This window comes from Hyaena hyaena, unplaced genomic scaffold (assembly GCF_003009895.1).
Source record: "Hyaena hyaena isolate Hyena2069 unplaced genomic scaffold, ASM300989v1 scaffold_282, whole genome shotgun sequence".
NCBI classification, from domain to species: domain Eukaryota; kingdom Metazoa; phylum Chordata; class Mammalia; order Carnivora; family Hyaenidae; genus Hyaena; species Hyaena hyaena.
In genome coordinates this window covers 259,375-274,111 of record NW_024080915.1, presented here as the reverse complement: position 1 = coordinate 274,111, position 14,737 = coordinate 259,375, and the positions used below count along the sequence as shown (strand labels likewise).

At 38.2% G+C, this 14,737-nt stretch overlaps 1 protein-coding gene across 1 annotated transcript in view; it reads left to right on the top strand.

Moving 5' to 3' along the window:
- The window catches only part of GMDS (GDP-mannose 4,6-dehydratase), a 633,580-nt gene that overhangs the window by 532,722 nt on the left and 86,121 nt on the right, over positions 1–14,737 (top strand). Inside the window, exon 9 of the mRNA XM_039246524.1 lies at positions 2,699–2,795. Coding sequence (XP_039102455.1) covers positions 2,699–2,795 — 97 coding nt within the window. The remainder of the gene's footprint in view (positions 1–2,698; positions 2,796–14,737) is intronic.

Genomic DNA, 14,737 nt, shown 5'->3' with positions numbered 1-14,737 from the left:
AAAAAAAAAAAAAAAAAAAAAAAAAAGAATTAAGTGCTTTAAGTTAAAGATTAGGATATACCATTAATTCATAACCTAAAGCAGGGGTGAACAACCTAAGGCCTACAGGCCAAACCCTACCTGTTTTCTACTGTCCTATAAGGATGTTTTTATAGTTTTAAAGGGTAGTTTAAAAAAATGACGATGATGATGAAGAGGAGGAGGAAGAAGAGAACAGAAAGAGGAGGAGGAAAGGAAGGCTATGTAACAGAGACTATCTGTGATCTATGAAACCTAAAATATTTACTTTCTGGTTCTTTACAGAAACAGTTTGTCAGCCCCTGCTCTAAAGACACAGCTGGCTTTTCCTCATTCCTTCCTGTCCAACATGTTCCCTCCCCAGTCAAGCTCTCCAGGTCTTTCCTAGGCCTTTATCAACTTAAATATGTGTGTGTTCATGTGTGGTTTCAAAAAAATCAATGAAAAGTAGATTTGAATCACCAATTCTCAAGTTGGTGACATCTGAGCAGATTTATCAGTATGAAAGACAGAATTACGGATATGTATGTGTGCACGTAAGTCAGCTTGACCTATTATAGATTACATACCCAGCTACCATAGGAGAAAACAGTAAAACTATTAGCAGTGATTTTTTTTTTTTTTTAGCCCTTTCAGTTTAGTGGGAGATACTGTCAGAAAGACAGTGCTGGACTGATTTCTCTTTGTGAGTATAAAACATGAAAAATAAAAACATGCTTATGAGATACAAATGTCCTTTTACCCACTGAAAGCATTACCAAAAAAAAGGCTCCACTTCAGCACTTTACTTTAAAATTAACTAGGTCATTTTTTTAAATAAGGATTTACCAGCTATTCTCACTTCCTGCAGATATGTGCCAAGATCTGGTCTTTTCCATCAGAGATGTATAGAGTTTATCACCACTTCCAGTTTTCTCATCTTACAGTATTTTCAACCTACCTGCATGCTATGCTCTAAAGCATCCGCATATCATATCCATGTGAATTTTCCACAAACAAGTAAATTACCAAACACCTTTTTTTTGATGCAGCCAATTAATATAATGCCAATTATACAGTTTTATGTTCAACATCTACTATGATTCCCTGTGTGTTACGGGATGTTTTTCATATTTGCCTTGAGTCCATTGGCAAATTCAATGTACTTAGAAACTGATTTTTCCCAACAATGACATATTATCCCTCTGCTATAAAAAAGTAAATTGAGGATAGAACATTCCAGTGATTGTTCAGAAATAAAGCTTGTAAGGGCAATTTATGTCTCTAATACCCAGCTATGTCAAAATACAACCATGATCAATATTTAATATTTATCTTCAATGACAAATGTGAATGAAATGGTCAAGCAACTAATATAATGCTCTAATCAATTTCCTTTGATCCCCACTGTGACTGTGATCCAGAATTGTCCTGTTGGAATCGCTTCTCGGCCTTTTGGCTAAGATCAAGTGCAGAATTGTCCTGTTGGCATAGGATTCCTCTCCAACTGATAAACCAGACTAGTTCTTGCAATAAGCATGGAAGTCAAACATTACTTTGTAATTTCTGTTCTTTCTTTGCTGAAAAGTTTCATTTGTAAAAATAATTTTAATTGTACAGTATTGTTTATTGTTTGAATATTAGGTTATAGAAATCCAGAGACTAACATTAAGCCAGTCCCTTCATTTCTTTAAAAATGAGAACATAGGGGCACCTGGGTGGCTCAGTCGGTTTGAGTGTCTAACTTCAACTCAGGTTATGATCTCACAGTTCATGAGTTAGAGCCCCACATCATGCTCTGTGCTGACAGCTCAGAGCCTAGAGCCTGCTTTCGATTCTGTGTCTCCCTCTCTCTCTACCCCTCCCCCGTTTGTGCTCTGTCTCTTTCTTTCTCTCAAAAATAAGTGATCAAGAAAAATTTTAATGAGAAAATAAAATAGAATTCCAGAAATAAATTGGTCTTGAAACTTGTGAGCATATACTGCATAATGCACAGTATAGACTTGAGGGGGGTACTGTTTTCAACTGTGGATGCTTAAGGAAGAAAAATCCAAGTCCAAAGCACACTGTAGCTGATGCTAATATACTTTCTCTTAGCAAGCAGTAAACCAGCTGTGTACTTTTTGGAGGTTTAATCATCTGAGATTTGTTAATGAGACCTAGTGCTGACCAGGTAGAGCAAGGGAACTTGTATATAATACAGAGATGAGATGAATAGTTAATTTAGGGTATGAAACTTATTCCAAAATGGAGTGCATTGAAGTTACAATAAATATCCCTAAAACATCACTAAATTTTTTTAAAAAGTAAATAAAAGGGAGACAGAAGACATTAATTAATTCATAATAATTGAATAATTGATGTTATCAAGAATAGTCTAAAGAAGTACAAAATCTTTGAAATCCCTGAAGGTTGCCCACTACCTTATTCTGGCTAATCTGTTCATTTCTGAAGTCTCATTTCTGAACCCATCATGATTTTCTTAAAAAGAAAGAAAAAAAAATCACCCTTTAGAAACAGATCTGGAAAGGTTTTAAAAGTCACTGTTGCTCTGATAACATGGTGACACATCAGCTGTGTTCCTGTAGTTAATGAGCTTATATACTCCTGCAGAGAGAAAGCTGAGCCGTCCTGAGGGACTATAACATGGCAAATGCTCCCAAGCAATTAGAGGCTGATTAAGTGTTTATCTCATTTACAGGTGGGAAGGAAAGAATGAAAATGAAGTGGGCAGATGTAAAGAGACCGGCAAAATTCATGTGACTGTGGATCTCAAATACTACCGACCAACTGAAGTGGTAAGGACTCCTTGGCCACCCAGTTGGTGGCCACATTTGGCTGGCTGGGAAGATGTTCTTAGTGAATATCTTCAGTCAGCCTTCAAAGCTTTCCATTGGGTTCTTTGACCTCCTTCAATGGTCAGTTCCCAAACCAGAGTACAGTGAAATGAATTTGAGATGTTATTCCCAGCACAAAACTTGAGATGTTATTCTCAGCACAAAATCTATTGCTTTATCAAGGAAACAAGGGTAAAATACAGCCAAGGAAATAGTTGTTTTGAGAAACAGAGACTCTATCCAAGGCAAGTCTCCTCACATTATTAGCTTTAGTAGCTGATCCCTGATACAGGATGTCTGACTTACAAGGCCCTCCATGACATGCAAGATCTCAAGACCAGAAGAGCTACATACTTTCCCATATGCACATACACTCACACATGTACACACACTCACATGCGCTCACATGCACCCACACAAACCTAAGCCATAAACAGTCCCCCTGTACATTTTGTTAAGATTTAGCTCATGTACTGTCCTGCCTATGAATCCTTTTCTGGTCAATATACTACTACCTCCTTCATTTGTATCTACATTATATGATATCCATAATCATGCTATAGCACCTATTATAATTTATTATACTCCTTTGTTTACATGACCTTCTCTTTTTACTGAACTGTGAATTCTTTGAGGATAAGGACTTTTTTTTTAAATATCTTAGGCTATAATAAGTAGGTGGTTAATAAATGTTGACTGATGGGTGAATGAATACAAAAGTTTTCTATATTAAGAAATGACCTGTAGATTGTTAGCACCTATTATCCTCCTTTCCCAAATTTATAAAGGTTTTTAGCTTGGTGCTGTCACTTTAATGTGGTCTACCTTCACACTATGGTGACAAAACCCAGCATGTTAAGTAGATCTAAAGATAATCAAAAACAGCATCTTCAGAGAGAAGTTCAGAGCTTTCCTAATGAAATGTACGTTAACTGCAAAAATAGAACTATTTTATCTGTGCTTTGAAACTTCTACATTGTACAACCTTTCAGAGATTAGGAAAACCCCAGAGAAGAGAGGCTGACAGTGAGTATGTCATCAGTAACCACCTCTAAAATGTCTTTTTTAACAAAAGAATAAACTTCATTTCATGTACTCTGACACACAGGAGGAAGTAAAAAGGAAAGGAAATCAGCAGTGCTTAGAGACTAGAGCGGTAGAGTCAGTGTATTGTCTTGGCACAGGGCGTGGCTGGGTCTCTAACACACAGTGAACAATGGTTCCCTGTGCTAATGGCAAGTGGGTGTGCCAAGGAGAGGATGTGCTCCATCTCTGGGGGAGGAAGATACCAGTACACTCCTGCTGACACCGCAAGGAATGCCTGTCTGTGGAGCCCCCTAGCCGCACTGGCATTTGTTTCCCTGTCCTAAAGAGGTGCCACAAGGATGTCATTTTTCCAGACCATTGCACAGATCACATAAATGGATGAATTTGTTTCTGTCCTCATGAACAAAAATTGTCATCTCAGAGTGGAAAATTTACCGAGCCGACAGAAACCTCCATCCTTGTAACAACTGAAACATGGTTCTTTCTCTCTCTGACACCAAAATAGTTTCAAAAGCGAGGAAGTCATTAAGAATGGCTTGTCTGTCATTCTTACTTAGGCAAGGTGGGGAATTGATAAGGACACAAAACAAAAGAATTTGTTGAACAGGAAAAGGACCCTTGGACTAACAAGACAGTTCTTAGAGTCCGTATCGACCCCTCTTTCCTGCCCCGACACTGCATCCCTCCTCATTTCTCTTGTCCATTCAAATGTCATCATCATACCTGTTCTGCAATTCTGTTTACACTAATGTTGTTGTACGTTAGTACATCTTATTTCATATGCTTGCTTGCTTTTGTCACCTGAGATGGAGCTCTCTCCCCAGATTCCCTTTTGATGTGGGATTCCCTGCTTGATTTAGGATTTTTAACTACATTTCATCTTTCTAAGCCTTTAGGCTGTGATCATTTTTGTTCACTCCACTTCAACTCGATATTCTGTTGGACAAGCTTTTCTTGTATAGTGAAACTAAACTTTTAACCTCATTTCTCAAAACAACAAGTTTTCCAAAACTTGGACCAGCTTGACAGACTTATATTGAATTGCCTTAGGGGTGATAGTATTGTTCTAGTTGAAAGGTGACCAGAACTGGAGACTGACTTGTAAATGAGCTTTCACTTAGGTGTGGGGCCTTAATAACCAACACATCTAGAGTCATTCAGCATGAGTCCTGAAAAGCACCCAGTTTCTCTGAGGTTTGTCAGCACTCAGTGTAGGGTGAAAAGGAATTTTCCCAGGTCTAAACTGGATCCTTCCCATGTAAGTGTCTTAAATCCATCTTGCAAGCGCCAGAGGCTTTTTTCCTTTCTTCCTTGAATTCTTTAAGTCTGATCTCCTGATTAGCTTTAATCATGCATCCTCCAAGATTTTCAGCATATAGGGCACTCTGAAGCCAAAAACATAAACTAAACCTTCTTAACAGTCAAATGGTTCCAAAATGACTGCTAGGGAAAAAATATACCATCAAGAAAATTTGAAAAAATGATAAGGACATATCACGTCTCAGAACATCAATACCCTAATGCAGCTATAGGGATTTAGAAGTTTATGTTGTTTTTTGGATAAGAGTCAGGCTAGTTTTGAGAAAGCCTCTTTACTCCGCATAGGACAGCACTACCCCAGAAGAGACCACTGATGATGCCATATAGAACATACTTCCACATGCAGTGGAATTTTTGTCCTCGTTGACTTAGCCACCAAAAAACCTTAAATTTTGCTTCTGTTACCAACATGGAAGGTCTTGAAAGTTTTTGCTCTGAGCTAAGGACTCTGGCATCCAATTAGAGCTGAATGGAATCACAGTCTTTTAGTTCTTTACCTATCAACCTCTATGTTTCCTTTAAATGTTAAGTTTGCCTCTGTGAAGATCTTGATCCTAGACATCAGACTTTAAATCTCCCATTGCCCCTGATTTCCAGTATCTGGTGGTGGCAGTATTAACACTTGAGTTCTGTGTCTCTTAAATATCCTCTCTTGTATATAATTTCCTATATGTGTACCCATTTATACACAGACTCGTTGCAATGTGCTTCATTCAGAAAGAAGAAGTAGTATCATGCCTAAGTGTAGGCCATAAGGCCAGAATGCCTGAGTTCAAAAACTGCCGGTGATTAGCTGTGTAACATTACGCAAGTTACTCAATTTTTCAGTGCCTCTGTTTCCTTGTCTTTAAAAATAGAATCAATAGGAAAGCAAGAAGTCTATAGCAGTATTGAAGAATTAATAGTCAATTATACAAAATGCTTATTAAAATAGTATCTGGCACACAGTAAAATACCGAATATTGATGCTATTCTTGTTATTTATGTATTCATTCATTTACCAAATATTTACTAAACACTATCTTAGGCCCATGAACAAAACAGACACATTCCCCACCATTGTGGAAATTGTACATGTAGAGAGAGGTATAGATCAGTTACTTAAATCTAGTACCTTTTTAAAAGTACAATGACACATGGTAAATTGTATAGATTAACCAGTAAAAAGTAGATAAGCATAATAAAGGCCTCAAGCCAACATTAATAAGTACATTGATATTTTTATTCTTGATTTTTATCTTTTCTGATTCTCCTTCTGAAGCTTTAGTAGCTCTTCAGTGGTATGGAAATTATAATATTGATTTATTACTTAGTTTAAAATAATCATGAGGATGTCTTCATTTTAAGAATTTTTCACTTGGAAAATTTGCAAAGGTTGGATTAATGAGAAATTTGTTTGAATGTGCTGAATTTTTAACCACACCAAAAATCAATCCATTTAAGGGAAAAAAAAGGCTGAGTTTTGTTTTTGTTTTGTTTTTTGTTTTTTCAGTTAAACTAACAAAAATCTTTTTTTTTTCTGCAGAGTATTTTAGGAAATGGCATAGGGGATACATTCACAAACCAAAATTCAAATCACATACTTTTCATGAAAAATATCTTGACTTAAATGCTACTAGATGTTGTAAATTAAAATTTTTTCTTGCTATTATATTCGTTTTAACATTCATTTTTCCTGCCATTGTATCTCTAGTGTCCTCAATTGTAATTGGTTTTTGTTCTGTTTACTTAGATACTTTATGTTTATTACCATTCTTTATAGGTATTAGAAAAAATCATGAGTTAAAATCCAGAATTGAGAAGGCAGTAACTTCAAAGAAGTCCAACAAGCTAGTTAAAACAACACCTTCCTTCAGTAAAAACATGTGGCCTGTTTCTAATCAAATTACCATATGCTTGTCGAGTTGTCCCCTCTGCAAACTTTTCCTAATATTTTTCTGTAAATGATGTTAAGTTAAATGGCCCATAATTGCTTGCTCTATTCCATAGTCCTGTTTAGAATAATGCTGGGTAACACTTTCCAGACCTCAGGAATCTGATCTGTCATCAGAGGACGTGTATAAATGCCAGCTAGAGCTTCCCTCAGCTCCATCTCTGAGTACTGGGGGTCTTGAAACTGTCCCCTTTCTCTCCCATCTCTGTTCTAACCACCTTCTCACACTTCCCCTCCCAAAGCAGGAAATTAGATCCTCCCAATTCCAACCCTTCATCTTCTCTAGCACTGTTACAGCCAGTTGATCCTTCCCCGTCCTGATCCTCTGACCTCCAAAGCTCTAATCCTACCCCTCCACTCCTGCTTTTCTTTGTTCCTTGTTTTGACTGGTGGGAGCTAGGGTAAGAAGATGCAGAGAGAGCAAATTAAGGGCTAGTCCCTTTCTTCTTGCATTCCTGGACCTGTAAAAGAAGAGGCTGTTCTGTACGACCCCTTCCAATTTTTATGTCCTAGCATTCTCTGCTTTTACAACTGTCACAGTGGAGTAGGATGCTAGCTCTAATGTGCCATCATAATGCTTCCTCTGAACTTCTTACTACTTGTATTTTATAAATAGTTTATATCTCTAAATCACTGTTTATATATTTTAAGCCTCCCTCTTAGGCTCCTCATACTAATCTTTATATCCTTCCTTAATCACATTGACCTTTCCTGCCCTTTTCCTTCCTTGGACTTAACCAAAGGAGCTTTAAGTTTCAGTCTCTTCAGTTGATTCTCAAATATTCCACTGTATGTTTTCCATACTTCATAGGATCCCATATAGAACCCCTAGGGGCGTATAACATTCCTCTTAAGCCTGTGTTCTTTCCTTGGTTGCTACCTTCCTCAAGAGCACTTCATATCTAATGAAATAGCAATTGCATACTTATTATAATGCCCCCAACATCCTGTTTTTCCTTGAAAGTTCTCATGATTAGATTGTGATCAGAACAATGTAATTGAAGATTCATAAAATGTATGAATATACATAAGTATATACTTTATCTTATTTAAAAATATTTTTTTATTTGTCCTAAAAACTCTCTGGTATCCTTCTATAGAGGGGGCTTTTTCTCTGCACCAATAAGGAATTCCTATAAAATCTGTATTTTTTTCTTTTTTCAAAAAAAAAACTGTGCAGCTAATGACTACCCCCATTTATAATTACAGTGTTGACCTCTTGACATCTACAAAACAAATTACAAAATCTTAGAAATTTGTTTCAGCCTCTGCAGCTACTTTTTAAGAACTGTTAGTACTTGAGTTCAGCTTTTACCTCAACTAGCCCTGATGCAGCTCACTCAAAGTATAGAATTTCTTAGGGGAGACCCATCCATCATGGGTGTGATCACCTGTTCCGTCTTCATTTTCATCCAGCCAGTGAGATCTGTATTCTGGAATTTTAGAAATCCCCTTTTGCTGTTTGTTTGTTTTTTAAACAAATTGACAGTGTTCTTCCTGTTGTATCAAGCTATATTTATCTCCTAAAATAAATACAAAAATCTTTATTCATGGGGATTTTATAGATAAATCTACCTTTGGTTTCCTTCCTCCATCCTTTTCTGCTTTATCTTCTCAATAAGTTAAATTATTCCTTACCAAGTTTGATTTTTTTTCCCCAGAACTTTGTTTGCTGAAGAACAAAATATTCCAAATATTTCAGGTCTACCAAAATTTAGTCATGTACATTTACTCTGGGCTCCTATCTATCTTTATCTTACCCTCGGCCTCCTGTTGCCTCATTCTCCTTGCCTTTGGCTCATGGCAGACTGGTTTCTTCATTCACTGTCACATCTACCAGCAAAGGTGAGAACTCATTTTACTGCTTTTGCCAGAAACCTCCAAGTTGGTATGCACAGTTGATGGTCTAACTTAGTGGCTCTGAACTGCCTCCTAGATAATTATACATTAGGTGGTTGGCCTGCTGGTAAATACCCAGCTCCATTCCGCTGCTGTTCAGTATAGGCACTGTCCTGAATAGCAAAATCCAATTTGTACATTTTGAAATACTGTGGTAAATTTGCTGGTTTCTTTGATAAATCAGGTGTGCACTGCTTCATGAAAAGCTGGTATAAGTATATCTAAACTTAGGGGCACCTGGGTGGTTCAGTCAGTTGAGCATCTGACTTTGTTTTTAATTTTTTAATTTTTTTTTTTTTTTGAGGGGAGAGAGAGACAGACCATGAGTGAGGAAGGGGCAGAGAAAGAGGGAGATACAGAATCCAAAACAGGCTTCTGTGCTGATAGCTCAGAGCCTGATCCAGGGCTCAAACTTCCCAACCATGAGATCATGACCTGAGCTAAAGTTGGACACTTAACCGACTGAGCCACCTAGGTACCCCGAGCATCTCACTCTTGATTTCAGCTCAGGTCATGATCACCCGTTGATGGGTGCAAGCCCTGCATCAGATTCTGCACTGACGGTGCAGAGCCTGCTTGGTATCCTCTCTCCCTCTCTCTCTCTCTCTCTCTCTCTCTCTCTCTCCCCTTCTCCTCCTCCTCCTCCTCCTCCTCCTCTTCCTCCTCCCCCCCATTCACTATCTCTCTCTCTCTCTCTCAAAATAAATAAATGTTAAAATTTTTTAAAAAGAATATCTAAACTTAGAAATAAGTAGGTTTCTAAGGTACTAAAAGATTCTCTAATTTTAGGATTTATTACCAGAATCCTTTAAAAATAGTATGCCCATTGTGTACATTTAAAATATAACTCTTATTTACCTTTAGCTTCTCCAAAATATGTCAGTATATATATAAAATAAAATATCTTTATATGATTGAGGACTTAGAGATTCAATTCAAAAAGAATGTTTACTGAATTTCTACCATGGAGATAAGTTCTAGTCTCTCTGTGAGAAATGTAAAGATGAATGAGATAATATTCTTGTCCAATGGTAACTCTCAGACAAATGAGGGGGAGGAGCTAGGAAGCTATTGGGACAGTCAAATGCAGGTATAAGAAGAAGCTAACTGAACCAGGGCAGCAGAGGCGAGAAAATTGGTGACAGATGCCAGGACATTGCAGAGATGGTGACCACAAGATTAGGTATGGATTGGATGGTGACATGTGGATGACAGAGAGGAACTGAAGGTGACTCCCTGGAGTAGAGGCTGAACAGTGATGACAGGTGGGAGATAATGATGCCAGAACCCACATCAGAGATGTAGAAAGAGGACTCTGTTTGCAGCGGGAGGTGTCAAGGAGTTCTATCACATTCATGGTGCCTTAGGGATATCCACATAGCAATATCAAGCAGGAGTTGGAGCCAGAGGCCTGGTGTAAAGGAAAAGAGGTCAGACTTAGGGCTAGTTATGCAAAAGTAAGAGTTGAAGCTCTGAGATGAGCACCCTGAAAGAGGGCATGGTAGGTGGGAGGAAAGAAGAGCATGAACAAAGAGCTAGTCACAAAGCCAGGCAAGTTTGAATTCTAGGAGATAAGTCTCAGAAACATATTTTGAAAAAGTACATTAAGAATTCACAGAACTCTGGGGCATCTGAGTGGCTCAGTCAGTTAAGCGTCTGACTCTTGACTTCAGCTCAGGTCATGATCTCACATTGGTGAGATGGAGCCCCTACTTGGGCTCTGTGTTGACAGCGTGGAGCCTGTCTGGGATTCTCTCTCTCCATCTCTGCCTCTACCCTGCTCTCTCTCTCTCTCTCTCTCTTTCTCTCTCTCTCAAAATAAATAAACATTTTTTAAAAAGTTACAGAATTCACAAACCAAGCATCTGTGTCCAAGAGCCGTAGAGCCAGACTAAAGTGTCTGCCATCCTTGATGATTATCCCTGGCCTTCAAGTCTCCTTAAGGAGCTAACTAAAGAGTTTATATTAACTGGCAGATGATTACTACATCTGAGTCCAGGCAAAACTGAATGTCAGATATAAGCAGAGACCTCATTTCATATTGATATGTCCTGGAAGGTTACAAAGCATTTTAGAATTCTTAAAGATGAAAGAGCTTATATAAATATAAGATACTTTGTGCTGCTTATTACCACTTTTATTACTGTCATCATTATCATCATCACCCACTGCTGTGAAATCATTAGTTATCAAGAGACATCTGAAAAGATACTTTGAGCTCATCAACTCCTGAGATTGTCTTTTATTTAAATATTTATTTTACTTTGCATCTATTAACTTCATGCAGAAAGGGTTATTTGCTGCTTACCAGCTCTGTACTTCTTGATCCTATGGCAGAAATGATGATCACAGTGAAAATTAGGGAGTTGAGTTAGTGACCTTCTCTTCTGACTCTGCCTAAACTGTGTATTCCCAGAACCTATAATAGATCCTGAGATCTAGCAGGTTCTGTGAGTACCCCTAGAATGTAAGTATCCCGAGCAGGCTAGAGAGCAGCCACCAAAGAGAAGACATTAGGCGATCATTAACGTTCATAGTGCTCCATTTACCTGCCAACTGCACCCTTTCATCCTCCGTCAGAAATCTCCCTGCAGAAATCTATCTTTGTCCTTGCTTCTTACAACCAGCTAGATGTCACTTGTATAGTCTAAAATCTGTGTTGGTTTCCTATTGCTGCTATAACAAATTATCACATCTTAGCAGCTTAAAACTACACAAATATATTATCTTACACTTCTCAATATTAGGAGCCTGAATTAAGTTCCACTGGGGTAAAATCAAGGTATTGAAGGAGGTGTCTTCTTTCTGGAGGCTGAGGGTTCTCAGGCTGTGGGGTATTCAGTTGTTGGCAGAGAATACTTACTTAATCACTTTGACCCATTGCTGGATCACAGTGCTTTCTGTTTGGAAAACACATTATTTGTCACTTGATGGGAAAGAAGAAATGGGGGACTAGTTAATTATCAGTTTAAAGTTTAGTAATGTACATACTCAAAAAAAAAAAAAAACCACTAAAACACCAATAGGCACTTGAGCAACTGTGAATGAGGACAAATAATCCCTAAGTCTGAGGGAACACTAGGCAAAGAAACAAGAACAGGCTTCCTAAAGAATGGGAGCTTTAGAGTAGAGTTTTGGAAAGACTTGTTGCTTGAAAGAGAGAGAAAGAGAGAGAATGCACTCCAGGTTGGGGCAGCAGGTGTCCAGGTAATGAACCAGAGGGGCCTGCAAAGACAAAGGGCAGGGAGCCCGTCACACGGAGAGAGCCTGTCCCTCACAGCAATAATGAGAAACAAGGCTCGTCACCACCAGCTCTCCTTCCCAGCCTCCACTTGGCACGCAGCACATCCTCTGTTCCGTGTTGCTGTGCCTCCTGCCTGTCTGCGGCAACTCAGCTGCTCCTCCTCCTTTGTTTCTAGCTTCTTCTTCCTGTATTTTTACCTTCTTGTATTTGTCTTCCTGTACCTCATCTTCTCTTTTCTTTCTGTCATGAGTCTTAATATCAGTCAAGGCATCATCCTTAAACTCTATGTAGCCACTATTCTTTTTTTTTTTTTTTACAAATAGTTTATTGTCAAATTAGTTTCCACATAACACCCAGTGCTCATCCCCACAAGTGTCCTCCTCCATGCCCAGCCCCCCTCACCCCCACATCCATCAGTCCTCAGTTTTTGTCAGCATTCAAGAGTCTCTCATGGTTTGCCTCTCTCCCTTTCCCCCACCATTTCCTCCCTTATTCTCCCCCTTGTTCCTCAGTTAAGTTCCTCCTAATCCTCCTATACGTGCAAACATATGATATTTGTCCTTCTCTGCCTGACTTATTTCGCTCAGCATAATACCCTCAAGGTCCATCCATGTTGCTACACGTGGCCAGATTTCATTCTTTCTCACTGCCATGTAGTATTCCATGGTATAGATAAACCACATCTTCTTGATCCATTCATCCGTTAATGGACACTTAGGCTCTTTCCATGTTTTAGTATGTAGCCACTATTCTTTCTGAGAACACCAATCTGCCTTGTGGTACAATGACATCTGACCCCTAACTGTCTTAAATTCTGTAAGAGTGCCCTTCTCATGTTCTATGATGTTAGTTAAACAAGTTCTGTGTTCGAGACTAATTCTTAAACAGTTCACAGCTGTCTTACTGCTTAAAGGGCAAAGTCAGGAATAGAGACGACCTTACTTTCACAAGAGGCATTTGTTTATCTCATAAACATGGGTCCTTAACAGCCATTCCAAGATCAATCTAAATATGCAAGTTTTTTTTCCAAATATTCTTCAACTTTATAATGAAATGTTTCCCAATCTTACAGGGAATTTGTTGAGAATTAAATTAATCCTATGTGAAAGTGGTATTAGAAAGACACTATACATTTTAGATTCAGTTATTTCTATTATTTTTGGAAAAAAAGGTTACCAGAGGAAATGTGCCTAGATGATCATCTAAAACCACTTGTTGAACTTTTGGGAATATGTCAAGTTTCTCTAAGTCAAGATGGTGAAGAAAACTAATCTGTTTCTGAATTCGTTTTAGCTTTGGAAAGTTAGGGAGTGAGTGCTATGTTGCCTTATTGAAATTCTAAAATTTAAAAGAAAGTGTAGTGGTAATATGAATCTGTTCTACTGGCTAGCATTAGAAATTTAAAAAGTGTAAGTCTCAACACTTTTTATTCCCAGTCCTCACACTTTTATAAATCTTAAAGCTTCGAACTTCTCCTTACTTCTGTTTTATCCACTGTAGCATAACAATGACTATTTCCTACCAGTCTCAAAGGGCATATTGAAAAACTGATGAATTATTAGTTTCAAGGCCCTGCACAAAATGTCAGCCCTTTGGTGAAGCCTCCTTTTATTTCTTCAGGCAAAGTTAGCACTTAACCTCGTGTGAAGCACTTGTCCCATTGTATTGTGATGTGTCATTTCCACCTGGGACCTTGGGGGCAGGTATGACATCTGATGGCCTTGGATAGTACCTGGCATATAAAAGGGGATCAATTAATGAATGCATGTATGCCACATCGAAAGATCATTCTTGTGCTTTCCAACCGGCTCTGGTATAAACAGAATTACTCAAACACTGTAACAAACTATAAATTCCAAAATAGCAAAAAAAAAAAAAAAAAAAAAAAAAAACAGTATAAAAATATTTTCCTCTTTTTCTTTCTATTTGAAATTCTACCTCAAGATGAGGTATTGAGGTGTTCACGCCTTACATCTGTACATCCAACCTGTAAACAAAATTCATATTCCTTTTATATGCCTCCATCTCTGTATATCCCCTTTTCACAAGTTCTTTATTTCTTGCCCTTTTCTTGTCTTATGTTTTTGCTGATATTGCCTTGTTTCCTTCTTCATCTTTTCTGAAATTCTTTTTTCCAGAGGTTTCTGATTGTTTCCCTACTCCCCTCCCTGCAACTTCTTTCTTAAGCAATTCAGACCATCTCAAATAAGCTTTTAACCCATTCCAACCCACCAGAGTTGTTTACTGGTGCCTCTTTATAGGAAGAGCTGGTAATGAGGATATTACGGTCTGACTCTAAAGTAGGTCCCTTTGGCATCCATCTGGTGTGTTGTGGGTACACTGCTGTGCATTGCCCATGTGAGAAATCTTATGTTGTCTTTGAAGTCTTGGAGGGAGTGCACCAATAGCATCACATATGCAAAAGACATGCTAGGTTGTTTCTAATCAAGAAGAGTACAC